At 45.7% G+C, this 25,598-nt stretch overlaps 1 protein-coding gene across 2 annotated transcripts in view; it reads left to right on the top strand.

Moving 5' to 3' along the window:
* FAM227A (family with sequence similarity 227 member A) overlaps nt 1–25,598 on the top strand; it is a 71,070-nt gene that overhangs the window by 40,882 nt on the left and 4,590 nt on the right. For both annotated transcript variants that reach the window (XM_023222009.1, XM_023222010.1), the window contains 5 exons: nt 990–1,077; nt 3,455–3,549; nt 15,319–15,476; nt 18,436–18,588; nt 25,000–25,100. In XM_023222009.1, coding sequence (XP_023077777.1) covers nt 990–1,077; nt 3,455–3,549; nt 15,319–15,476; nt 18,436–18,588; nt 25,000–25,100 — 595 coding nt within the window. The remainder of the gene's footprint in view (nt 1–989; nt 1,078–3,454; nt 3,550–15,318; nt 15,477–18,435; nt 18,589–24,999; nt 25,101–25,598) is intronic.

Raw genomic sequence — 25,598 nt, 5'->3', positions numbered from 1 at the left:
CATCTCAAAAAAAAAAAAAAAAAAGAAGTCAGAATCCCTGAGGACTTAGCACCACCAGTGCTTAGAAACACCATATAAGCCCAGGCTTGCCCGCCTACAGACTTTTATGTGGGAGAGAAATGTATTTATATTGACTTATTTAAAGACAGAGTTTTGCTCTGTCACCCAGGCTAGAGTACAGTAGCACAGTCATGGCTCACTGCAGCCTCAACCTTCCAGGCTCAAGCAGTCCTCCCACCTCAGCCTCCCAAGTAGCTGGGACTCCAGGTACACACCAGCATGCTTGGCTAATTTTTTTTTTTTTGTAGAGACAAGGTCTCACTATGTTGCCCAGACTGGTGGAAGAGAAATTTCTACCTATTTTGAGCCACTGTTATTTTGAGTCTCTGTCACATTCAAACAGAATCCTAACTTCTATTGCCTCTCTATAACAAATATGGGATGCTTTCCACACTTCAGTGTAACTGTCCATTTCCTGTTCTCTCCCCTGCTAGACTGGAAACTCCTCAAGCCAGGGGCTAGGTTTCAGTGTTTCCCCAGTGCAGACACATTAGTATTTGCCGAGTGAAACATTTGCTGGAAAAGGTGATTGCATCAAAGGTGATGGCAGTGTTTTTGGAGCACTCACCGTGAGCACTCCTGTAATTTGCATGCATCCGCTGACTTAATCCTACAAGGAAACCAAGGCGGTAAAGAGGTTTGATGACTTGCCCCAGATCACTGGCTGTTGAGTGAGAGAATTGGGACTGGAGCCCTGGTTGGCCTGGGTCCCCAGCCTATGTGTTCTCCACATCAGCCACTGCTGTCTGCCATGCTCCTGGGAGGACCGGAAAGGTCTGGTTCTGCACGTTCCTTTGCTGAGAACAATAAGAAATAGCAAAGAAATTGCATGTATTACTTTTTTGTATTTCTCTCACTACCAATTTTATTTTGTTCTCTCTCTCTCTGTTTCTCTTTTTCTCCCTCTCTTTCTCTTTTGTCTCCTGAAGTTTTTTAGTGCAAATTCACCCAATGAAAAAGCCTCTTCAGCCAAGCAGAACTCAGAAAAAAGCTTACGAATACAGAATACTGCAAAAGGTATATTGACTACCAAAAAGGGAAATGTAGGCTTTTGGCTTAGTTATTATATCCAAAACGCTGGTTTCTTGGGTTCATTTGAACAGAATTTGCTATCCTACTTTATACTTGGGGTCCCAGCCTAGGGCTTGGCACCAAGTAATATTTTATGAAAGGATGTAATTGTCTTTCAGTTCAGTAAGCACTGATTATTTATTTATTTATTTATTTTTGAGACAAAGTCTCACTCTGTCACCCAGGCTGGAGTACAGTGGCACGATCTCAGCTCACTACAGCCTCGGCCTCCGAGGTTCAAGTGATTCTCCTGCCTCAGCCTCCCAAGTAGCTGGGACTACAGGCATGTGCCACCACGCCTGGCTAATTTTTGTATTTTTAGTAGAGACAGATGTTTCACCATGTTGGCCAGGCTGGTCTCGAACTCCTGACCTTGTGATCCTCCCGCCTCAGCCTCTCAAAGAGCTGAGATGACAGGCATGAGCCACCTCGCGCGGCCTAAGCACTGATTAAGTTCCACTTTTGTGGTGATGACATCAGCACAATGCTAATATCTGTGGGGAAGAGAGGTTGTTGACACTGGAAGAAAATAAATTTAAGACATGATGACTGCTCCTCTCCCCCATCAGAAACCAGTAATTACTAAGATTAGAACTAATTTGCACCCAGCTCTTAATTTATATTGGTAACTGAGTGATAGTACAGAGAGGTCAGTGCCATTGAAAGAAAAGTTTCATGTTACTCGCAATTCCCCTGGAAATTCCCCCTGGAAATTGTGAGTAACATTAAACTCAGCACACTGTGCAGGGACACAGCGGGAAGCACCAGTGCTGACCGGGAGGCAGAAAGGAGCATGGGGAAGGGACAGACCACACTCTTTTTTGAAGTTTCAGCAGGAAAGACAAAGCAAGGTACAGTAACCAGTTTAGGATTAGCTGGGTGCAGCGGTTTACACCTGTAATCCCAACACTTTGGGAGGCTGAGACAGGAGGATTTCTTGAGCCCAGAAGTTCGAGACCAGCCTGAGTAACATGGCGAGACCCTGTCTTTACAAAAAAATTTTTTTTTTTTTTTTTTTTTTTGAGACGGAGTCTTGCTCTGTTGCCCGGGCTGGAGTGCAGTGGCCGGATCTCAGCTCACTGCAAGCTCCGCCTCCCGGGTTTACGCCATTCTCCTGCCTCAGCCTCCTGAGTAGCTGGGACTACAGGCGCCCGCCACCTCGCCCGGCTAGTTTTTTTTTGTATTTTTAGTAGAGACGGGGTTTCACCGTGTTAGCCAGGATGGTCTCGATCTCCTGACCTCGTGATCCGCCCGTCTCGGCCTCCCAAAGTGCTGGGATTACAGGCTTGAGCCACCGCGCCCGGCCAAAAAAATTTTTAAATTAGCTGGACACAGGGGTGCACACCTGTAGTCCGAGCTACTCAGGAGGCTGAGGTGAGAGGATCACTTGAGTCCGGGAGATTGAGGCTACAGTGAGTTACAATTGAACCACTGCACTCTAGCCTGGGTGACAGTGAGACCCTGTCTCAAAAAAAAAAAAAAAAAAAAGTTTAGACTTGGCTGGGTTGAATAATTCCGGCGGGCTCTGGGGCAGAGGGGCTCTCCCTAGTTGGCTTGGTGTGTGAGTTAGATAAAAGAGTTGGTTCAAAGTGTGACCTCTGGATTGTAGGAGAGATGTATTAGCAACTGTATCTGTTAGTCTAGCCCTGTAATTAATGGATGGCAAATAGACAAATACAGAATATAAGAAAACAGAACAGGAGCTCTGAAGTATCATCCTAGGTTATTTCACATCATTATTGTTATTTAAACTTTATTCTTTTTCTTGAGGGAGAAATGGATGCTCAGAGAAGTTAGTATGTGAATTATGTCCCAATAAAACTGTTAAAGAAAAAGCTTGGGGACCACTGATCAACAGGTTTAGCCTCAACAGGTTTAGCCAGGGCTCTAAATAGAGGTAAATATTTGTAGGGAGCTTTGCAAGTCCCCCAGAGCTTACGTATATATTCAATTCACGAAGACCCATGTGTCAAAGAGGAGTTGCCAAGGGAAATTAGAAAATATTTGAACTGAACAAAATGAGACCTTCTTTTCTATATGAGCATTTATTTAAGGCTACAGGCTTCCCTCTAAATGCTGCTTTGGCCGGGCACAGTGGCTCATGCCTGTAGTCTCAGCACTGTGGGAGGCCGAGGTGGGCAGATCACTTGAGTCCAGAGGTTTGAGACCAGCTTGGTCAACATGGCGAAATCCCATTTCTACTAAAACTACAAAATCTAACTGGGTGTGGTGGCACACACCTGTAATTCCAGCTACTCAGGAGGCTGAGGCATGAGAATCTCTTGAACCTAATGGTCATTTCTTGCTAATGTCACATTGACAGAGCACCATTCTCAAGCCCTGGTCTTGAAGAAACCTACACAACAAGTCAAGAGGATATCAGAAGGAAGAGAATGTGAGAATGTGTTTCCTAAAAAGGTGAGCACATGATTGGAAATTTAATAGTAAAGGTGATTCCAAAGGGGATGAGAGATGGAAGAAAATGAGAAATAACGTTTAATGAATATTTACTGAATGCCAGGTACTATGCCGAACCTTATGCAAACAGCGCGTTTTCTTTTACTGTCGCAGCCCTCTGGGATAGTTACTATTGTTATTCTCAGTTTATTAATGAGCAAAGTGATGCTGGGGGCAGGTACCCAATTTGTCACACATCACAAAGCAAATAAGTGATATTAAAAGTAAAAAAAAAATAATAAAACAAGGCCAGACGCAGTGGTTCACGCCTGTCATCCCAGCACTTTGGGAGGCCGACACAGGTGGATCACTTGAGGTCAGGAGTTTGAGACCAGCCTGGCCAACATGGTGAAACCCTGTCTCTACTAAAAAATACAAAAATTAGCTGGGCATGGTGGCATGCCTGTAATCCCAGCTAATCGGGAGGCTGAGGCGGGAGAATCGCTTGAACCTGGGAGGCGGACGTTGCAGTGAGCCAAGATCGTGCCACTACATTCCAGCCTGGGCAACAGAGTGAGACTCTGTCTCAAAATAAATAAATAAATAAAAAGCAAATAAGTGATAAAATCAAGATTTGCATGCAGATCTGCCTGTCTTTGAGCCTGAGCTCTCAACCACTGAGCCTTCCCTGCAGCGCAGTGCCTAGTGCAGGAAAGTCACTAGCATCATTCTCTCCTCTTCCCCTTCCCCACAAACCTCAGTGGATGGTAGTTTATGTCAGTGGAACTTCAGTCTTGTGTAGTGGGACCAGAACTGGGTAAGAGGTTTGGGAGCTTCCCCAGGCACCAGCTAGCAAGGGAGTCAGCCATAGAATTTGGGCCAAGTACCACGAGCAGTGTAGATTTCTTGTTTTTTGTTTTTGTTTTTTTGAGACAGTCTCATTCTGTCACCCAGGCTGGAGTGCAGTGGTGCCATCTCAGCTCACTGCAACCTCCGCCTCCTGGGTTCAAGTGATTCTCGTGTCTCAGCCTCCCTAGTAGCTGGGACTACAGGTGTGCACCACCACACCTGGCTAATTTTTGTATTTTTTATAGAGACAGGGTTTCACCATGTTGGTCAGGCTGCTCTTGAACTTGCAACCTCAGGTGATCCGCCCCTTTCGGCCTCCCAAAGTGCTGGGATTACAGGCATGAGCCACCACCCCCAGGCTAATCTTTTGACTTTAATTGCAGTGTTTTATGTTAGAAGTTTTTAATTATTATAGTCATATTTAGTAGTCTCTTACGGCTTCTAGATTTCTTGCTAAGCATTTTACCATTCTAAGATTATATAAAACATCTTCCCCAGTTTTTTCCCAGTATTTTATATTATCACCTATTCTCAATAAAATATTTACTCACGTAACCCCCCAGTATCACCAGCGGTCACTCTATTCCTTGGAATTTAGCTAAAGATTGGCTTAAGCTTTCGTTATCTAATTTGTTTGAAGCCTATTAGTCTCTCAAATATGTTTGTGAACTCTGGGGGCCTGATGTTTTCCTGGCACTAAGCTCCTTATCTGTCCTGCATATGTTCTGCACATACTAACTGCATCAGCCCTAATGTGGAACTCACCTCTTCTGATTTTTACAAAAACCACTCACACAAGTCCTCTGTGTGCATGCATTTGTGTATATGGAAGAACGGAAGACTTTACTGAAATTTAAAGAGATGAGGAGGGGGTACCCATATTACAGGAATGTGAATAATTTTTTTTTTTTTTTTTTTTGAGACAGTCTTGTTGGCGTTGCCCATGCTGGAGTGCAGTGGTGCAATCTTGGCTCACTGCACCTTCCACCTCCTGGGTTCAAGCTATTCTGCTGCCTCAGTCTCCCAAGTAATTGGGATTACAGGTGTGTGCCACCATGCCCAGCTAATTTTTGTATTTTTAGCAGAGATGGGGTTTAGCCATGTTGGTCAGGCTGGTCTCGAACTCCTAACCTCAAATGATTAGCCCACCTTGGCCTCCCAAAGGGATTACAGGCATGAGCCACCACTCCCAGCCCACAGTAATGCAAATAATTTTAAAATTAATATTAGTTGGCTGGGTGTGGTGGCTCACACCTGTAATCCAAACACTCTGGGAGGTCGAGGTGGGCAGATCACCTGAGGTCAGGAGTTCGAGACCAGCCTTGCCAACATGGCGAAACCCCACCTCTACTAAAAATACAAAAATTAGCCAGGCATGGTGGCAGGTGCCTGTAATCCCAACTACTTGAGCGGCTAAGCCAGGAGAATCACTTGAACCCAGGAGGTGGAGGTTGCAGTGAGCCAAGATCGCACCGTTGCATTCCAGCCTGGGAGACAGAGTGAGAATCTGCCTCAAAAAAATAAATAAACAGGCCAGGCGCAGTGGCTCACGCCTGTAATCCCAGCACTTTGGGAGGCCAAGGTGGGCGGATCACCTGAGGTCAGGACTTCGAGACCAGCCTGATCAACATGATGAAACCCCTATCTCTACTAAAAATACAAAATTTAGCCAGATGTGGTGGCACACATCTGTAAACCCAGCTACTTGGGAGGCTGAGACATGAGAATCTCTTGAACCTGGGAGGCGGAGGTTGCAATGAGCCGAGATCGTGCCATTGCACTCCAGCCTGGGCAACAAGAGCAAAACGCCATCAATCAATCAATCAATAAATAAAAATAAAATAAAGTGAGTATCACTTGCCCTACTTAAAAATCCTTTAGCCATTCAACCATTTGACAGGGCATCCTCCTCCAGTCCTCTCTACTTTCCTCTCTCCCCTTCTTTCTTCCACCCAAACTCCTGTTCACGTCTAGTGCAGGGCAGAAGCTTTCCCTTGCCTTCACTCACTCTAGAGGCTCTCACCTGCTCACCAAGTGGCTTGTTCCATGTTCCCAAGGAAATACAGCCCCTCCCTGCAGTGAATTATGGTACCAGTTAAGACAATTTGTTTTTATCCCCCTGGACTCCTTTTTTTTTTTTTTTTTTTTTTGAGACCAAGTCTCACTCGGTTGCCAAGGCTAGAATTCAATGGCTCAATCTCGGCTCACTGCAACCTCCGCCTCCCAGGTTCAAGTGATTTTGCCTCATGCTCCCAAGTAGCTGGGCTTACAGGTGCACACCACCACACCCAGCTAATTTTTTTGTATTTTTAATAGAGATGGGGTTCACCATGCTGGCTAGACTGGTCTCAAACTCCTGACCTCAAGTGATCCGCCTGCCTCAGCCTCTCAAAGTGCTGGGACTACAGATAGGAGCCACCACGCCTGGCCTAGACTCCTTTTAAAAGGATTTATTTATTTATTTATTTATTTATTTTTTGAGACGGAGTCTCGCTCTGTCGCCCGGGCTGGAGTGCAGTGGCCGGATCTCAGCTCACTGCAAGCTCCGCCTCCCGGGTTTACGCCATTCTCCTGCCTCAGCCTCCCGAGTAGCTGGGACTACAGGCACCCGCCACCTCGCCCGGCTAGTTTTTTTTTTTTTTTTGTATTTTTAGTAGAGACGGGGTTTCACCACGTTAGCCAGGATGGTCTCGATCTCCTGAGCTCGTGATCCGCCCGTCTTGGCCTCCCAAAGTGCTGAGATTACAGGCTTGAGCCACCGCGCCCGGCCTATTTTTTTTTTTAGACAGAATCTCGCTCTGTTGTGTAGGCTGGAGTGCACTGGTGTGATCTCAGTTCACTGCAACCTCCACCTCCCAGGTTCAAGCGATTCTCCTACCTCAACCTCCTGAGTAGCTGGGATTAGGCTCGCACCACCATGCCTGGCTAATTTTTGTATTTTTGGTAGAGATGGGGGTTTCACCATGTTGGTCAGGCTGGTCTGGAACTCCTGACCTCGTGATCTGCCCGCCTCAGCCTCCCACAGTGCTGGAATTACAGGTGTGAGTCGTCATGCCTGGCCAAGCGTTTTTAAAAATATGTATATTGCATTTTTAGATGTTTTGTCATGAGTTTAGGGTACCCTTTAAAATTTTTAAATACACTTATGACCTGGTAATTCTTCTAATAATCTGTCATGTAGAAATGTTCATTACAAGGCTATCCCTTACAGCATTAATCTGTACCAGCAGACATCGTAGAAAACTTCAATTTCAATAGAGAAATAGGTAAATTGTGAAGTGTCCATAATAAGGATATTCTGCTGCTATTGAAAACGGTGAGGAACATTTACACCTGATATGAAAGACTGTCAGCCAATGACATCTAAAGTTAATCAAGAAAATGGCCAGGCACAGTGGCTTACTCCTGTAATCCCAGCACTTTGGGAGGCCTCGGAGGGCAGATAGATCATTTGAGGTCAGGAGTTTGAGACCAGCCTGGCCAACATGGTGAAACCCCGTCTCTACTAAAAAAATACAAAAATTAGGTGGCCATGGTGGCAGGCATCAGTAATCCCAGCTACTTGGGAGGCTGAGGCACGAGAATCACTTGAACCCAGGAGGTGAAGGTTGTAGTGAGCTGAGATTGTGCCACTTCACTCCAGCCTGGGGGATAGAGCGAGACTCAGTCTCAAATAATAATAATAATACAATAAAATTAATCAAGAAAATATTGGCCGGGCGCGGTGGCTCAAGCCTGTAATCCCAGCACTTTGGGAGGCCGAGACGGGCGGATCACGAGGTCAGGAGATCGAGACCATCCTGGCTAACACGGTGAGACCCCGTCTCTACTAAAAAATACAAAAAACTAGCCGGGCGAGGTGGTGGGCGCCTGTAGTCCCAGCTACTCGGGAGGCTGAGGCAGGAGAATGGCGTAAACCCGGGAGGCGGAGCTTACAGTGAGCTGAGATCCGGCCACCGCACTCCAGCCTGGGTGACAGAGTGAGACTCTGTCTCAAAAAAAAAAAAAGAAAAAGAAAAGAAAATATTACAGGCAATGTAGTTAGTGGGTGAAAATTAAAGTTGTAAAACATTGTATATAGGATGATTCCATCTTTATTTTTGAAGTATGTTTTTGGTATAAAGTCAGTATGTGCCTGTGAGAAGGTTTGGAAAGATACACAGAAAAATATTAACAGTGTTTATTGCTAAGAAATATGAGTGGAGATGAGGAAAGCTTTTTCTTTTACATCTCTAGATTATGTGAATTTTTCACAATGAGCATTAATTTATTTTGTAAAAAAAATAAATATTTTTGTGGCAGAAAAATACTATCTAAATGTCAAAATGAAAGCCTGGAGCAAGAGAGAAGATGGTCCTACTTTTTATGGCCCCATCTGACATGTGTCCAGAGAGCACAGTCAGACTCAAATCATGTTCAGGAGCCCTTGAGGCACTGGAGATGTTTAGGTTGGAGAAAGCAAGACTTGGAGAAGACCTGAGGGCTCTCCTCAGATATTTTAAGGACTGTCATGTAACCTGTGACCCTGGAGAAAGATGGGTTGGAATCACAGACAGTGTGATTTTTATCTAAGGTAAGAAAGAACTTCCTAAGAGTCCAAGTTGTCATTTCAAACCCACTTTGTAGGCCGGGCGCGGTGGCTCAAGCCTGTAATCCCAGCACTTTGGGAGGCCGAGACAGGCGGATCACGAGGTCAGGAGATCGAGACCATCCTGGCTAACACGGCGAAACCCTGTCTCTACTAAAAAATGCGAAAAACTAGCCGGGCGAGGTGGCGGGCGCCTGTAGTCCCAGCTACTCGGGAGGCTGAGGCAGGAGAATGGCGTAAACCCGGAAGGCGGAGCTTGCAGTGAGCTGAGATCCGGCCACTGCACTCCAGCCCGGGCGACAGAGCGAGACTCCGTCTCAAAAAAAAAAAAAAAAAAAAAAAAACAAACCCACTTTGCATCTGGCTGTGCTGCAGGCTGCTAGATTTTGTTCCAGCTCTAGCTCTCAAACCAAGCCATTCCTCATCCTAGATCTCTGATGCTAACCCCTTAATGCTAGCTCCTGCTTTGCTATTTATTTATTTATTTAAGACAGCATCTTGCTCTGTCGCTCAGGCTGGAGTGCAGTGGCACCATCTCGGCTCACTGCAACCTCCGTCTCCTGGGTTCAAGCAATTCTCCCACCTCAGCCTCCCAAGTAGCTGGGATTACAGGTGTACGCCACCATGCCCAGCTAATTTTTGTATTTTTAGTAGAGAATGGGTTTTGCCATGTTGGCCAGGCTGGTCTTGAAATCCCGACCTCAAGTGATCCACCCACCTCAGCTTCCCAAAGTGCTGCGATTACAGGTGTGAGCCACAGTGCCCGGCCTCCTGCTTTGCTTTCTATCTGCTCCTTAGATCGGATGTTCCAGATTGTCTCTTCCCTTGCCCATTGCTCCTTCTTTACCTAGTGATGTAGGTATGAGCCAGCCCTTCCCATTTCTATGCCCAGGTCCCTATACCCAAATGCCCTACCCTGCCTTCTGCCTGGGAGGAATCGGATACTTACGAACAGTAGTACTGGATGTTTGAGAAGGTAGCATGTTCCGTGTCTCCAAAGTTGGGGAAGGAAAAATGTACACTTACCTGTTGAGAATATTACTGAAAGGATGTGTATCAGTTGCATTTCTTTGCTTATAAGTAACAAAGCTGTCTCTGGCCAACTTAAGCGAAAACTGAAAGAACATTGAGTAACTGAAGAGTCTGGAGAATCAGTCCAGGAACCAGAAACGTCAAGGTAGTTGCAACCCTCGAACCATCTTTCAAGGTGACATCTCTGGAATGGGTGAACCTCCACATGTTTTCAGTCCATATTTCACTCTACTCAGAACTCAGAATCCAAGGAGCGGAAGTTTTGAATGGCCAGGCTATTCCAGGAGCTGTAACTGAGTGGCAGGGGTCGGGGTGGGGGAAGTGAAAGGAAGATTCTGACTCCAGAGCCTGTGAAGGCCTCTGAAGACCCCTCCTGTGGCTCTCGTCAGGGGAGCAAGACACCTGATTTAAAACCCCCTCAGCTGGCCGCGGTGGCTCACGCCTGTAATACCAGCACTTTGGGAGGCCAAGGCGGGTGGATCATGAGGTCAGAAGATCAAAACCATCCTGGCCAAAATGGTGAAACCCTGTCTCTACTAAAATTACAAAAATTAGCCGGGCATGGTGGCACTTGCCTCTAGTCCCAGCTACTCAGGAGGCTGAGGCAGGAGAATCGCTTGAACCCAGGAGGCGGAGGTTGCAGTGAGCCAAGATCACGCCACTGTACTCCAGCCTGGCTACAGAGTGAGACTCCGTCTCAAAAACAAAAAACAAAAACAAACAAACAAAAAGACTTCAAGCCCAAATGCAGTAGAGGGCAGATCACCCCCTAAAACACACAAAGAGTCAGGGGCTGTTAGGAAAGGGGAAGGACACTGGGTTGCCAAAAGAATGACCCTCAGAGAAACGTTGCACTGCATTAGTGGATCCTAGATGCTGGACTTTCGTAGACTTTGAAAAAAAAAAAGGTTTTCACTAAGTAAATTCATTAAAACAGAATGCTGTCTGTCATCAGTAGCATTTTATAAAGAAAGTCATTAATACCACAAAGCAAAAAATGTAAAAAGTCCTTAAAGTGAATCAGTTTACTTCTTGTTAGACTCATATTGATTTGTCCTTGTTTCCCTCATTTCCCTGGTGACCAGCAGACACAGCATGGCCCCCATTAGGAGACAGGGTGTCAGAGTCACTGGACCAAATGATCTGTAAATTCCCTACTAACTCCAGGTTTCTGTGATTCCAGTGGTATCTTGCTATTAGAATAGTGGTTCTCAAATGGGGCAATTTTGTCCCCGGGAGACATTTGGCCAGCTCTAGAGACATTTTAGTTGTCACAACTGGGGACAGGGGGACATCGGGGGAGGCCAGGAATGCTCCTCAGCATCCTACAGTGCACAGGACAGCCTCCCACAACAAAGAAATATCCAGCCCCAAATGTCAATAGTGCTGAGGTTGAGAAACTTTGCTGGAGACAGAAGAAATCCCATTAGACGATTAATTAAATGCAACCCTATCCCATTAGGACAGGATTAGAAAATAGTGTGATTGGGTATTGCTGCAGCCTTTATTCATGAGGCGGAATTTTTGTTCCATTAAGGTATAACTGCTTCTTCAAAATAAAATTTTTTGTTGTTGTTGTTGTTTTTTTTTGAGACGGAGTCTTTGCTCTGTCGCCCAGGCTGGAGTGCAGTGGCCGGATCTCAGCTCACTGCAAGCTCCGCCTCCTGGGTTTACGCCATTCTCCTGCCTCAGCCTCCCGAGTAGCTGGGACTACAGGCGCCCGCCACCTCGCCCGGCTAGTTTTTGTATTTTTTTAGTAGAGATGGGGTTTCACCGTGTTCGCCAGGATGGTCTTGATCTCCTGACCTCGTGATCCACCCGTCTCGGCCTCCCAAAGTGCTGGGATTACAGGCTTGAGCCACCACGCCCGGCCAAATGTATTATTTTTTTAAACACAAAAGTACAACCCAAATGTCCATCAGTGACAGACTGGATTAAGAAAATGTGGCACATATACACCATGGAATACTATGCAGCCGTAAAAAAGGATGAGTTCGTGTCCTTTGTAGGGACATGGATGCAGCTGGAAACCATCATTCTCAGCAAACTATCGCAAGAACAGAAAACCAAACACCGCATGTTCCCACTCATAGTTGGGAACTGAACAATGAGATCACTTGGACTTGGGAAGGGGAACATCACACACCGGGGCCTATTATGGGGGGAGGAGGGAGGGATTGCATTGGGAGTTATACCTGATGTAAATGACGAGTTGATGGGTGCAGCACACCAACATGGCACAAGTATACATATGTAACAAACCTGCACGTTATGCACATGTACCCTAGAACTTAAAGTATATATATAAAAAAAAAAAAAAAAAAACAAAGGCCAGGCACAGTGGCTCAAGCCTGTAATCCCAGCACTTTGGGAGGCCGAGATGGGCGGATCACGAGGTCAGGAGATTGAGACCATCCTGGCTAACACAGTGAAACCCCGTCTCTACTGAAAATACAAAAAACTAGCTGGGCGAGGTGGCAGGCGCCTGTAGTCCCAGCTACTCGGGAGGCTGAGGCAGGAGAATGGCGTAAACCCGGGAGGCGGAGCTTGCAGTGAGCTGAGATCCGGCCACTGAACTCCAGCCTGGGCGACAGAGCGAGACTCCGTCTCAAAAACACACACACAAAAGTAGTACTGTCATTTTTGGAAAAAGGCAGAAGAAAACAAACCATTCTTGGCCCCAGCCTGTTCTCTTTCTGATCTGTTTGCTCCTGGCTGTCTATTAGCATCTCAAATAGCATCCAAAATGGGACTCAACTTTCCCACCGCCCCAACCTGTTCTTCCCCAGATCGTCCCACCTGAGCAGCTGACACCCAAGCCCTCTGAGCCGCCCTAGACTCTTCTCTTTCTCACACCCACGTGGAGTTGGTCAGCAAATCCTGCCAGTTCTCCTTTATTATGTGTTGTAAATTTGCTCACTTTTCACCCCTTGTGTGCACCACCAAGTCCTGAGCCCCATCAGAAATTCCCCAACTGCTGCACGGGCCTCCTGACTGCTCTTCTGTACCCATTCTCACCCATCACAGGCATTTCTCCTCACATCAGTCGAAGAGACCTTAACAGATTACTCAGATTATGTTGTACCCCAGCTCAGAATCTGCCAGTGGCATCCATGACCCTTAGAAAAAAGATCCCAGCTCCTCACCATGACCACAGCGCCTGCTCCCTCTGCACCCGCCCCCACCCCTGTGAGCCACCCTATTTCTGCTCCTCAGCCATACCAAGCACATATCGTGGCTGGATCTGTTGCACCTGCTGTCCTCTTAGCCAGGAACATCTCCTGATAGACCTTCTCATGGCTCCCTCCCCCATAGCATTCAGGATCCCTGGGGTCTCACCTCCTCACAGCCTTCCCTGATCACCCCATGGAACCCTAGTCCTCTCCTCCCTACCACTCTCCATACCCTGGCCTGCTTGATCTTGTTAGTATTCATCATATCATGTTATGTTTTTATTTGTTCATTTATTTTCATTGTTTTCTTCCACCTGTAATGCAAACTCCATAAGGGCTGGAATTTGTCTTGTTCTCTGCTAAATCTCCAGCACCTAAAATAGTGTTTATACACAGTAATCACTCAATACATATTTGCTGAATGAATTATTAACATTTTGGTAAGAGCCTTCCAGTCTCTCATCTATCTGTTTTATGCTAAATAATTTTGTTTTTTTTTGAGACGGAGTCTCGCTCTGTCACCAGGCTGGAGTGCAGTGGCGCAATCTTGGCTCACTGCAACCTCTGCCTCCCAGGTTCAAGCAATTCTCCTGCCTCAGCCTCCTGCGTAGCTGGGACTACAGGTGCATGCCACCACACCCAGCTAATTTTTGTATTTTTAGGAGAGACATGGTTTCACCATGTTTGCTAGGATGGTCTCAATCGCTTGACCTTGCGATCTGCCTCGGCCTCCCAAAGTGCTGGGATTATAGGTGTGAGCTACCGCACCTGGCTTTTACTAAATTATTTTCTATAAAATATATAACACTATCGGCCGGGCATAGTGGCTCATGCCTATAATCCAAGCACTTTGGGAGGCCGAGGCAGGCAGATTATCTGAGTTCAGGAGTTTGAGACCAGCCTGGCCAACATGGTGAAACCCTGTCTCTACTAAAAATACAAAAATTAGCCAGGTGTGGTGGCAGGCCCCTGTAATCCCAGCTACTCGGGAGGCTGAGGCAGGAGAATTGCTTGAATCTGGGAGATGGAGGTTGCAGTGAGCTGAGATTGTGCCACTGCACTGCAGCCTGGGCAACAGATTGAGACTCAAGTCTCAAAAGTAAAATTAAAATATATATATATATATATACACACACACACACACACACACACATAAAAACACAATCAAACTTTGCATCTCAGTATTTAAAAATTTACTCTTTTTTCTTTTTTTGAGACAGAGTCTTGCTCTGTCGCCTAGGCTGGAGTGCAGTGGCGCGATCTCGGCTCACTGCAAGCTCCGCCTGCTGGGTTCACGCCATTCTCCTGCCTCAGCCTCCCGAGTAGCTGGGACTACAGGTGCCCGCCACCACACCCGGCTAATTTTTTTGTATTTTTAGTAGAGACAGGGTTTCACCGTGTTAGCCAGGATGGTCTCGATCTCCTGACCTCATGATCCGCCTGCCTCGGCCTCCCAAAGTGCTGGGATTACAGGTTTGAGCCACCGCGCCCGGCCTAACAATTTATTCTTATACCTGAAACCTGTTTTAAGTTATCAACTCTTCATAAACATTTTAATAGTGGCATACCATTCCTTTGGGTAAGGAGATCAATATCTTCTCCTCGAACATTTAAGTTATTCTCATCTTTTGCTACATACAGTAAATATCTCTGCAGTGGACATATTTGCCCCTTGACTTTTCTTTTTTCTTTATTTTGAGTAATTTTCTTAGGATGCATCCTAAAACTGGAATGACTGGATCAAAGGACATGAGTGCTTTGATACCTTTCCGATTCTTTTTTTTTTTTTTTTTGAGACGAAGTCTCGCTCTATCGCCGGGGCTGGAGTGCAGTGGCCAGATCTCAGCTCACTGCAAGCTCCGCCTCCCGGGTTCCCGCCATTCTCCTGCCTCAGCCTTCTGAGTAGCTGGGACTACAGGCGCCCGCCACCTCGCCCGGCTAGATTTTTGTATTTTTTTAGTAGAGACGGAGTTTCACCGTGTTAGCCAGGATGGTCTCGATCTCCTGACCTCGTGATCCGCTCGTCTCAGCCTCCCAAAGTGCTGGGATTACAGGCTTGAGCCACCGCGCCCGGCCACCTTTCCGATTCTTAATACATACTGTAAAAATAACATTATCCTTCATTTTTCCTTTTTCTTCCATCCTCAGTCATGTGCTGCCTGCAAAAGCCCTGAGCTGACTTCAAACCTCTTCAACATTTATGGGAAGAGCCCTCTGATTGTGTACTTTCTCCAGAACTACATCAGTCTGCAGCAGCACGGCAAGAATGTGTTGATAGTCAGAAGGGAAAAGACCATGAGCACCCCATATCCTTGTCACTGTGGTCAGGGTTCACACTGCTCCAGTCCCCCATGTCCTCTTCCCAGAAGCAAAGGTCAGGGAATGGCACCCAGGCCTTAGCACAGCGCCTGGCACACCATGTGTACTCGCCAGAGGTGGCCAGTGGTACGAGCCTCAGGGTCAGAATCATACTCATCTTAGTTCCAAATCTAGGCCAGCCTTGTGAACTGGCCGTGAGACCCTGGGGTGTGTGAAATTTCCTTGTGTGCAAAATCTCTTTTCCACCTACCAGAATGAATGTGCTAACTCGGTATTCTAACATATGTTGAAACCAAGTAATGCTTCCCAGACACTCGTAGACCCCAGAGTATGTACTGACCAGGAATTTTGTTGTCCACATGTATGTTTCATCTAACACCTTCCTCAGACACACTCCTGCCTTAGACCCATCAGCAAATCCCTGGCCCTGTTGCCATTTATCCTAAAGATCGAATAGAAAGCTCAGATCTCAAGAAAACAGGTGCAGTTGGCCAGGTGTGGTGGCTCACGCCTGTAATCCCAGCACTGTGAGAGCCAAGATGAGCGGATCATCTGAGGTAAGGAGTTTGAGACCAGCCTGGCTAACATGATGAAACCCTGTCTCTACTAAAAATACAAAAAAAATTAGCTGGGCCTGGTGGTGCATGCCTATAATCCCAGCTACTTGGGAGCCTGAGGCAGGAGAATTGCTTGAACCCAGGAGGCAGAGGTTGCAGTGACCCGAGATTGTGCCGTTGCACTCCAGCCTGGGCAGCAAGAGCGAAACTCCATCTCAAAAAAAAAAAGAAAAGAAAATAGAAAATAAGTGTGGCATATGTTGGTGTCCTGAGTCTTAGCAGCTTACCATAGGAGTCAGAGAACACGGGTTCTATTTGGAATCAAACCGGTCTATTGGTTCAAATAGACCTGGACTCAGGAACCAACTCTACTGCAAACCGAGTGATTTGAGATAAGTTCCAGCTTCTCTCTGTGTGTCATTTTTTTCACCTGTAAAATAGGGATAAGAGTACCTGCCTCATAGGGCTATTATGCAGATTACAAACACAACAGAGATAAAGGCTAGTGCCTGGCAGATAACAGGGGCTGGGATGATCCACGTCTACATTGAGCTCCCCAACAGGAGAACTTTGCATCTTCTGCTGCATAGAGCTCCATGGCCACAAACATATTTACATGTTCTATAGGGAGAGAGTAGTAACGAAAACTCACACTTCATAGTGTTTTATTTCTTTTTTTTTTTTTTTTTTTTTTTTTTTTTTTTTTTTTTTTTTTTTTTTGTTTTTTTTTTTTTTTTTTTTTTTTTTTTTTTTTTTTTTTTTTTTTTTTGAGGCGGAGTCTTGCTCTGTCGCCCGGACTGGAGTGCAGTGGCCGGATCTCAGCTCACTGCAAGCTCCGCCTCCCGGGTTTACGCCATTCTCCTGCCTCAGCCTCCCGAGTAGCTGAGACTACAGGCGCCCGCCACATCGCCCAGCTAGTTTTTTTTTGTATTTTTTAGTAGAGACGGGGTTTCACCGTGTTAGCCAGGATGGTCTCGATCTCCTGACCTCGTGATCCGCCCGTCTCGGCCTCCCAAAGTGCTGGGATTACAGGCTTGAGCCACCGCGCCCGGCCCATAGTGTTTTATTTCTTGCAACATTTTTTCCCAAACATCACTTTATTGTTCTCTAAAGACAGTTTAGTGTAGTGGAAGGAATCTGGGTTGGGATACAGAGCCTTAGATTTGAGTCCCAGTTTAGCAACCACTGGCTTTAAGGTCTTATGTGCACAGCTCGACCTCCAAGCTCAATATCTTTACTCATTCCTAAAATTTGGATAGTTATACCAAACTTACAGTGTTGTGATGAGGATTAAATGGCATACAGCTGGTACTACATAAATAACTACCACGATTATGAGTCACATCATCTAAAGTGGGCATTATTATCTCTGTTTTACAGATATGGAAATGGAGGCACAGAGAATGACTGCTATCTTGTCTGAGGTCCCACAGCTTGTGGCAAGTGTAGCTGAGATTCTAACCAATCAAGAAGGGGTGGAAGGAGGGCAGAGCAGAGGGAGAATTTTTTTTTTTTTTTTTTTGAGACAGAGTCTCGCTGTGTTGCCCAGGCTGGAGTGCAGTGGCACAATTTCGGCTCACTGCAATGTCTGCCTCCTGGGTTCAAGTGATTCTCCTGCCTCAGCCTCCCGAGTAGCTGGGATTACAGGCATGTGCCACCATGCCCAGCTAATTTTTTTTTTTTTTTTTTTTGAGATGGAGTCTCACTCTGTCACCCAGGCTGGAGTACAGTGGTGTGATCTCAGCTCACTGCAAGCTCCGCCTCCTGGGTTCACACCATTCTCCTGCCTCAGCCTCCGGAGTAGCTGGGACTACAGGTGCCCACCACCACGCTCGGCTAATTTTTTCTATTTTTTAGTAGAGACAGGGTTTCACTGTGTTAGCCAGGATGGTCTAGATTTCCTGACCTCGTGATCCGCCCGCCTCGGCCTCCCAAAGTGCTGGGATTACAGGTGTGAGCCACTGCGCCTGGCCAAGAATGTTTTTATATACAAACGAGATGGAGAATGAGGACTTGGGCTGAGAGAAAAGGAAAGCTGGAAGCCCTTCCTATTCACCGCTGTGAAAATAGAGTAAGAATTTCAGATGACAGTCTAAAAAAGTATTTCTTAGCCCTGCCTTCCATCCACAGGGGCAGAGAAGGGCTTTATTCCTAGGTAGAGAATGTCTGGCCACAGATAGGATAGCCTCTTCCCTCCAAAGCAGGCCATGGTCAAAGAACAGGAGAGTCATTTCCTGCTCAGATTTCAAGTATCTTATCCAGAAATGCAGGGCGTTTTCCCTGCTCTGTCCTCCATGCCTCTCCTCCCCATGCACTGCGCTCATGCCACTAATAATGCCACGTCAACGCAGTTCGACAGTACGGGGATTTCCTTGACAGCGGAAGCCACTGACTGCACCCCAACGTATAGTGATGTCATCAGCGAGACCCTGTGCAGCATGAAGAAGCGGAAAGACAACCTCAATCAGTTGTACCAGTGTCACTGGAGTGAATGGAATTATTTTGACAAGCATCTAAAGGAGCTGCAAGACAACTTCTCCAGGTATGGAGGGGGCTTTGGAGAATGCCATTGCTCCAGCACTCATCTTTTGCAGCACTTCGTCATCATCATCATCATTTTTAAATGGGTTGGTGGGGGCGGGGGAGTTTCCTGTAACTATCATAAGCATAATCAGCTTTCTTGTGGTCAGAATATAAACTCCTAATAACAGAGACCAGAGCTTTTTTTTTTTGTTATTTTTTTTTTCTAACTACAAAAACATTATGTGTTCAATGAAAGCAAACAAAGGATCCGGAAAACCACATAAAAGTACCAAGAGATACACATCGCCAACGTTTTCCCGTAAATCCTTCCAGTCTTTCTTTTCTGGGCCCATATATCTGTATCACTAAATAAAGTAGTAGAGTCATACTGTCGGTCTGTTTTTTAGAACTATTTTTTCCCACTTTGCAGCATACTATGGACATTTTCCTCTGTCTTCTGCCTTTTTCAAAATTTTTATTTTACTTAGAAAAACCTTTCAGAAAGTTGATAGTACACTGAACAAGCATGTGCCATCAGGCATTTACCAAGTATTCACATTTTGCCCCATTTGCTTTCTCTCTCTAATATCTAATCCAAATTCAAATTTCCCCAATTGTCCCCAAACTGTATTTTTATTTTTAGAGACAGGGTCTTACTCAGTCACCCAGGCTGGAGCGCAGCAGCTCAGTTACAGCCCACTGCAGCTTCGAACTCCTGGGTTCAAGTGATCCTCCTGCCTTAACCTCCTCTGGAGTGCTGGGATTACAGACATGAGCCACTGTGCCTAACTCAATGCGTCTTTTTTGGCTTTACCTGCAGCTCCAGGATCCACTCAAGAATCACGAACTATATTTTGTTTTTTGTTTTTTCGAGACAGAGTCTCAGTCTGTCGCCCAGGCTGGAGTGCAGTGGTGTGATCTTGGCTTACTGCAGCCTCTGCCTCCTGGGCTCAAGCAATCCTCCCACCTCAGCCCCCCAAGTAGCTGGGACTATAGGTGTGCACCACCATGCCCGGCTAATTTTTGTGTTTTTAGTAGACAAGGGGATTTGCCATATTGCCAGGCTGGTCTCAAACTCCTGACCTCAGGTGATCTGCCCCCACCTCAGTCTCCCAAACTGTTGAGATTATAGGCGTGAGCCACCGTGCCTAGTCAGAAATTATATTTAGTTTTATCTCTTTGGGATCTTTGAATCTATAACAGTATCCTGCCTCCGCCTTTTATTAACTGTTTTTCACGACATAGGCTTTTTTGAAAAGCTCAAGCCACCCTCTGGGTTTTTCTGATATTTCTTCAAAGTATCATTGAATTTGTTCCAATATAGCCTATTCCTATACACTGGACATTAGGTCTATGCTAGAGGTTTGATTAGATTCAAGTTAAATCCTTTTGCTCAGAATCTTTCACAGATGATGTATGTACGTGTGTGTGTGTGTGTATATATATATATACAGTTTTTCCTATTGATACTTTTTTCTTTTTTTTTTGAGACGGAGTCTTGCTCTGTCTCCCAGGCTGGAGTGCAATGGCGCAATCTCTGCTCACTGCAAGCTCCACCCCCGCAGGTTCACGCCATTCTCCTGCTTCAGCCTCCTGAGTGGCTGGGACTACAGATGCCCACCACCACACCCAGCTAATTTTCTGTATTTTTAGTAGAGACGGGGTTTCACCGTGTTAGCCAGGATGGTGTTGATCTCCTGACCTCGTGATCCACCTGCCTCGGACTCCCAAAGCGCTGGGATTACAGGCGTGAGCCACTGTACCCAGCCTGATGTTGTATATTTACATTGCATCCCATTAGGAGGCATATCATGTCAGGCTGCCCTGCTACTGGTGATGCTAAATTTAAACACTTGGTTAAACTGGTCTCTGCCAGATCTCTGCATTGTAAGAGCACATGTATGTCTTTCTAATTCGTCAGGAATAAATGATGTGATTCTCCCAGACTGTGTGAATGTGCTTCCCCAATATCTTTCACACAGTGGTTTTAGCATTCATCAATGATCTTTGCCTGATTAACTATTACATTTAAGGTTGCAAAATGGTGATTTTTCTACTTCTGCCATTTCTTCTACATTTATTAGCTGGCATTTTTCCATAGAGAATAGCTCACTTTCTTTTATCCTACTTTGTCTCTCTCATGTCTTTCCTGCATGGCCCTATAACTCTTTTATGTAGCCACCCTGTCTGCAAGGGAAGTATGGGAAATACCTGACCAAGGAGGGTGAGATTTCCGTGACTGGACCGGACCTTCCACAGAACTGGGTACTTTGTTGTCCAAAACAAAATGGGATTCATTTTACAAACGAGAAAGAGGGAATTGCTATTGGCTAGACAGCTATCCATGTCTCCCATGATAAGAGGGACAGAAAAATATGAACATGTAGATAAATATTTTGTTATGCAATGTAATACAATTGAGTTTTATTTTTATTTTTATATATTTTTTGAGATGGAGTCTCGCTCTGTTGCCAGACTGCGGTGTGGTGGTGCGATCTCAGCTCACTGCAACGTCTGCCCCCTGGGTTCAAGTGATTCTCTTGCCTCAGCCTCCCAAGTATCTAGGATTACAGGCGTATGCCACCATGTCCTGCTAATTTTTTTTTTTTTTTTTTGAGACGGAATCTTTGCTCTGTCGCCCAGGCTGGAGTGCAGTGGCACGATCTTGGTTCACTGCAACCTCCACCTCCCGGGTTCACGCCATTCTTCTGCCTCAGCCTCTCGAGTAGCTGGGACTACAGGTGCCTGCCACCACGCCTGGCTAATTTTTTGTATTTTTAGTAGAGACGGGGTTTCACCATGTTAGCCAAGATGGTCTCAATCTCCTGACCTCATGATCTGCCCGCCTTGGCCTCCCAAAGTGCTGGGATTACAGGTGTGAGCCACCATGCCTGGCCTTTTAATTTTGTATTTTTAGTAGAGATGGGGTTTCACCATGTTGGCCAGGATGGTCTCGACCTCTTGACCTCAAAGTGCTGGAATTATAGGCATGAGCCACTGCACCCAACCACAATTGGGTTGTTTATAAAATATTATGGGACACAGACCACACACATTCACAAAACCCTGTTAGACATCACCACCACCACCACCACCACAGGAATGCAGTTCAGCATTAATGTTCATCAAAAGATGATTGGTTAAATAAACTATCATACCTCCATACTCTGCAGCCAAGAAAAATGTCCCTCTATTTTTATTTTACAAGGAAAGATGTTCACAACATATTATTGGACCAAAATTTAGGTTATAAGACAGTGTGTTTAAAGTGGTACAATTATTTACTTATTCCCATTTTACAGATGTGGAAGCTGAGGTTGAGGACAGAACCTTGGAGGGCAACCACATACATCAGGGAGGACAGAATATTCTGTAAGGGGAGGAGTAACCAGAAGGGAAGGAGGAGAGTCCATACATGTAGATACACTGACCATAAAGCCAAGGGGACAAAGGACAGTAGGGAAGCAGCAAGCAGCAGTGTGGTGGCCAGACTCCAAAACGTGGGGCAGAGACAGGTAGGCGACTTGGTAGAGGGCAGTCTCAACAAGGCTAAAGTGGGAAGGCAGAGCCTGGGACATGAAGGGGAAGATGTAAGTCCCCATGGGTGGGTGGGATTCCTAGGAAGCAGAAGGAATAAAATTCTGCATCAAAAAGGCAAGATCAGATGTTAAGTAACAGGGGCTATTTAAACATAAGGTAGAAGGCTGGGCACAGTGGCTCACGCCTGTAATCCCAGCACTTTGGGAGGCCGAGGCGGGTGAATCATTTGAGGTCAGGAGTTTGAGACCAGCCAGGCCAACATGGTGAAACCCCATCTCTACTAAAAATACAAAAAATAGCTGGGCGGTAGCAGCACATACCTGTAATCCCAGCTACTTGGGAGGCTGAGTCAGGAGAATCGCTTGAGCCTGGGAGGCAGAAGTTGCGGTGAGCGGAGAGCACACCAGTGCACTCCAGTCTGGGCGACAGAGTGAGACCCTGTCTCTAAGTAAATAAATAAATAAACATAAGGTAGAAGACCCAAGCCTATGTGAAGGGGGAGAGATTGAACATGTAGATGAGGGAGGAGAGCATCAGGATAGAGAAGGGAGAAGACACAGGGACTGCTCTTTGGGGCTCTTTGCTTCTGCCTCTGTAACTGTTGTTCACTATGCTTTATTTATTCTTTTTTTTTTTTTTTTTTTTTAAGAGATGGAGTCTTGCTCTGTCGCCTAGGCTGGAGTGCAGTGGTGTGATCTCAGCTCACTGCAAGCTCTGCCTCCCGGGTTCATGCCATTCTCCTGCCTCAGCCTCCCGAGTAGCTGGGACTACAGGCACCCAACACCATGCCTGGCTAATTTTTTTGTATTTTTAGTAGAGACGGGGTTTCACCGTGTTAGCCAGGAGGGTCTCGATCTCCTGACCTTGTGATCCGCCCACCTTGGCCTCCCAAAGTGCTGGGATTATAGGCATGAGCCACCGCACCCAGCCCATTATGCTTTATTTATTCTTTAGTTCATTGTCCCAACAGATATTTTCAGCACCTTCTGGGCACCAGACATTATGATTGCTTACATATCTGTCTCTCCCAATTGTAACAAGGCTTGATGGCAGGATCCATGGAATGGCCGAGGCTACGGTTGGAATACAGGTCTTTTTACTTACTGGTTCTGTTACCATGGACTATTAAACTATTTTTGCCTTTTTAAGGCCACAGGTAGGTCCTGGTATGGGGCTAAGTTCTAGCCATGGAATAAAAAATGGTAGGGTTATTTGCACACAGCTCACTGATCCTCAGTTGTTTTGTTGCACTTCAGTCATTGGATAGTATTTCCTACTTTGTAGGGTTTTATTGATCAAATAAATTAAGGTCTGTAAAGACTTTTCTCAGAACTAGGCCCATAGGTAGGTAATTGTATCAGTTATCATTATGTTTGGCTTAGAATGACAGAAAAACTCAAACAGTGGCTAAAATTTATTATAATTTATTTTCTCTCATTTACAAGGACTCCAGTAGATATGAAAGTTCATAGTGACAGGGTCTTTTTTTAAATTTGAGATGGAGTCTCACTCTGTTGCCCAGGCTGGAGTGCAGTAGCACAATCTCGGCTCACTGCAAGCTCCACCCACCAGGTTCATGCCATTCTCCTGCCTCAGCATCCCGAGTAGCTGGGACTACAGGCGCCCGCCACCACGCCTGGCTAATTTTTTTGTATTTTTAGTAGAGACGTAGTTTCACAGTGCTTGCCAGGATGGTCTCGATCTCCTGACCTCGTGATCCACCCGCCTCGGCCTCCCAAAGTGCTGGGATTACAGGCGTGAGCCACTGTGCCCGGCCAAGATCTTTTATCATATTGCTCTACTAGCTTCAGTCCATGATTTAGCTTCATGGTAAAAAAACAGCTGCTCAAGTTCCAGCCACCAGGTCCACATTTCATCCAGTTCAAATGAAGATGAGTTCAAAGAAATGTATTCCTTTTGGAAGTTGCAAATAACCCTTCCATTCCATGGCCAGAACGTTTTAAAGTTCAGAACTAGTTTAAAGTTAACACTAAATTCACATAGAATATCCAGGGTTAAGTTTACAGCTTATACATTTCAGAAATAAAGGATCTCCTTGTTTAATAAATAAATTCTTATTAGGTGAATTATCATAGTAAAGATTTTTTTGCCAGGAGGAAGTTTGTAACTGTGTGTTAGAAGTTGCATTGCTAAATACATTCACTTTTTGTTGTTTAAGATATTATTGCTGAGTACGGTGGCTCACACCTGTAATCCCAGCACTTGGGGAGGCTGAGGTAGGTGGATCATGAGGTCAGGAGATCGAGACCATCCTGGCTAACACTGTGAAACCCCGTCTCTACTAAAAATGCAAAAAATTAACCGGGCGTGGTGGCAGGCACCTGTAGTTCCAGCTACTCAGGAGGCTGAGGTAGGAGAATCACTTGAACCTGGGAGGTGGAGATTGAAGTGAGCCAAGATCATGCCACTGCACTCCAGCCTGGGCAACAGAGCGAGACTCCATCTCAAAAAAAAAAAAAAAAAAGATATTGTTGAGAAGCTCATCATGCCTTATATTAATAAAGTGATTCTCAAAGTTTTGTCTACAGATAAAAATGGTGCCTTAAAACACACCTGTGCTGCTAGACATCCAGGCAGGGTTACTCTTAAGGAAATAGGATAGTGACTGAGCAGGGACATGAGGTGGCTTCTAAGGAGCTGGCAGCGTTCTCTTTCTCAATCTGAGTGCTGGTTACATGGACGTGTTCAGTATATGAAAATGTCATGAGCTGCACACTTAGAATCTGTGCACTCCTAGTTTCTACGTTATATTTCAATACATGCTTTGTAAATGGTCACGCAGATCTATCAGTTTACAGGACATACAGAACATTGAGGACATGTTAATTACTCCAGCCTTTTTCTATATGTCTCTGTGTTTTCCCCTCAGGGAAATGAAGAATATTGATCAAAATGCAGCAGATAAAAAAAAGGCAAACCACATGTTCGTCCCACCTTCAGCCTTCAATGAGGAATCACCTGACAAAAAAATGAAGGGAAGTCTCCAGAGAGAAATTGAATTTCTTTTACGGTTTGTTCGAACAAAAACCATGGGAAATGTAGAAGTGTGAACAGTGTAAGAATAAGAATTATTTTATTGGCCAGGCGCGATGGTTCAAGCCTGTAATCCCAGCACTTTGGGAGGCCGAGACGGGCGGATCATGAGGTCAGGAGATCGAGACCATCCTGACGAACACGGGGAAACCCCGTCTCTACTAAAAAATACAAAAAACTAGCCGGGCAAGGTGGCAGGTGCCTGTAGTCCCAGCTGCTCGGGAGGCTGAGGCAGGAGAATTGCTTGAACCCGGGAGGTGGAGGTTGCAGTGAGCCAAGATCACGCCATTGCACTCCAGCCTGGAGATAGAACTAGACTCCATCCCAAAAAAAAGTTCACTTTTATGTATTACTCACACCACTCTCATTTTAGTTTTAGTGTTATTATTGGTGGTAGTAAGGGCTACTAATGATTTTGTACTTCGTCTGTACCAA

This window comes from Piliocolobus tephrosceles, chromosome 19, assembly GCF_002776525.5.
Source record: "Piliocolobus tephrosceles isolate RC106 chromosome 19, ASM277652v3, whole genome shotgun sequence".
NCBI classification, from domain to species: domain Eukaryota; kingdom Metazoa; phylum Chordata; class Mammalia; order Primates; family Cercopithecidae; genus Piliocolobus; species Piliocolobus tephrosceles.
Note: the sequence above shows the minus strand (reverse complement) of the source record. Positions and strands in the feature narration are given on the sequence as shown.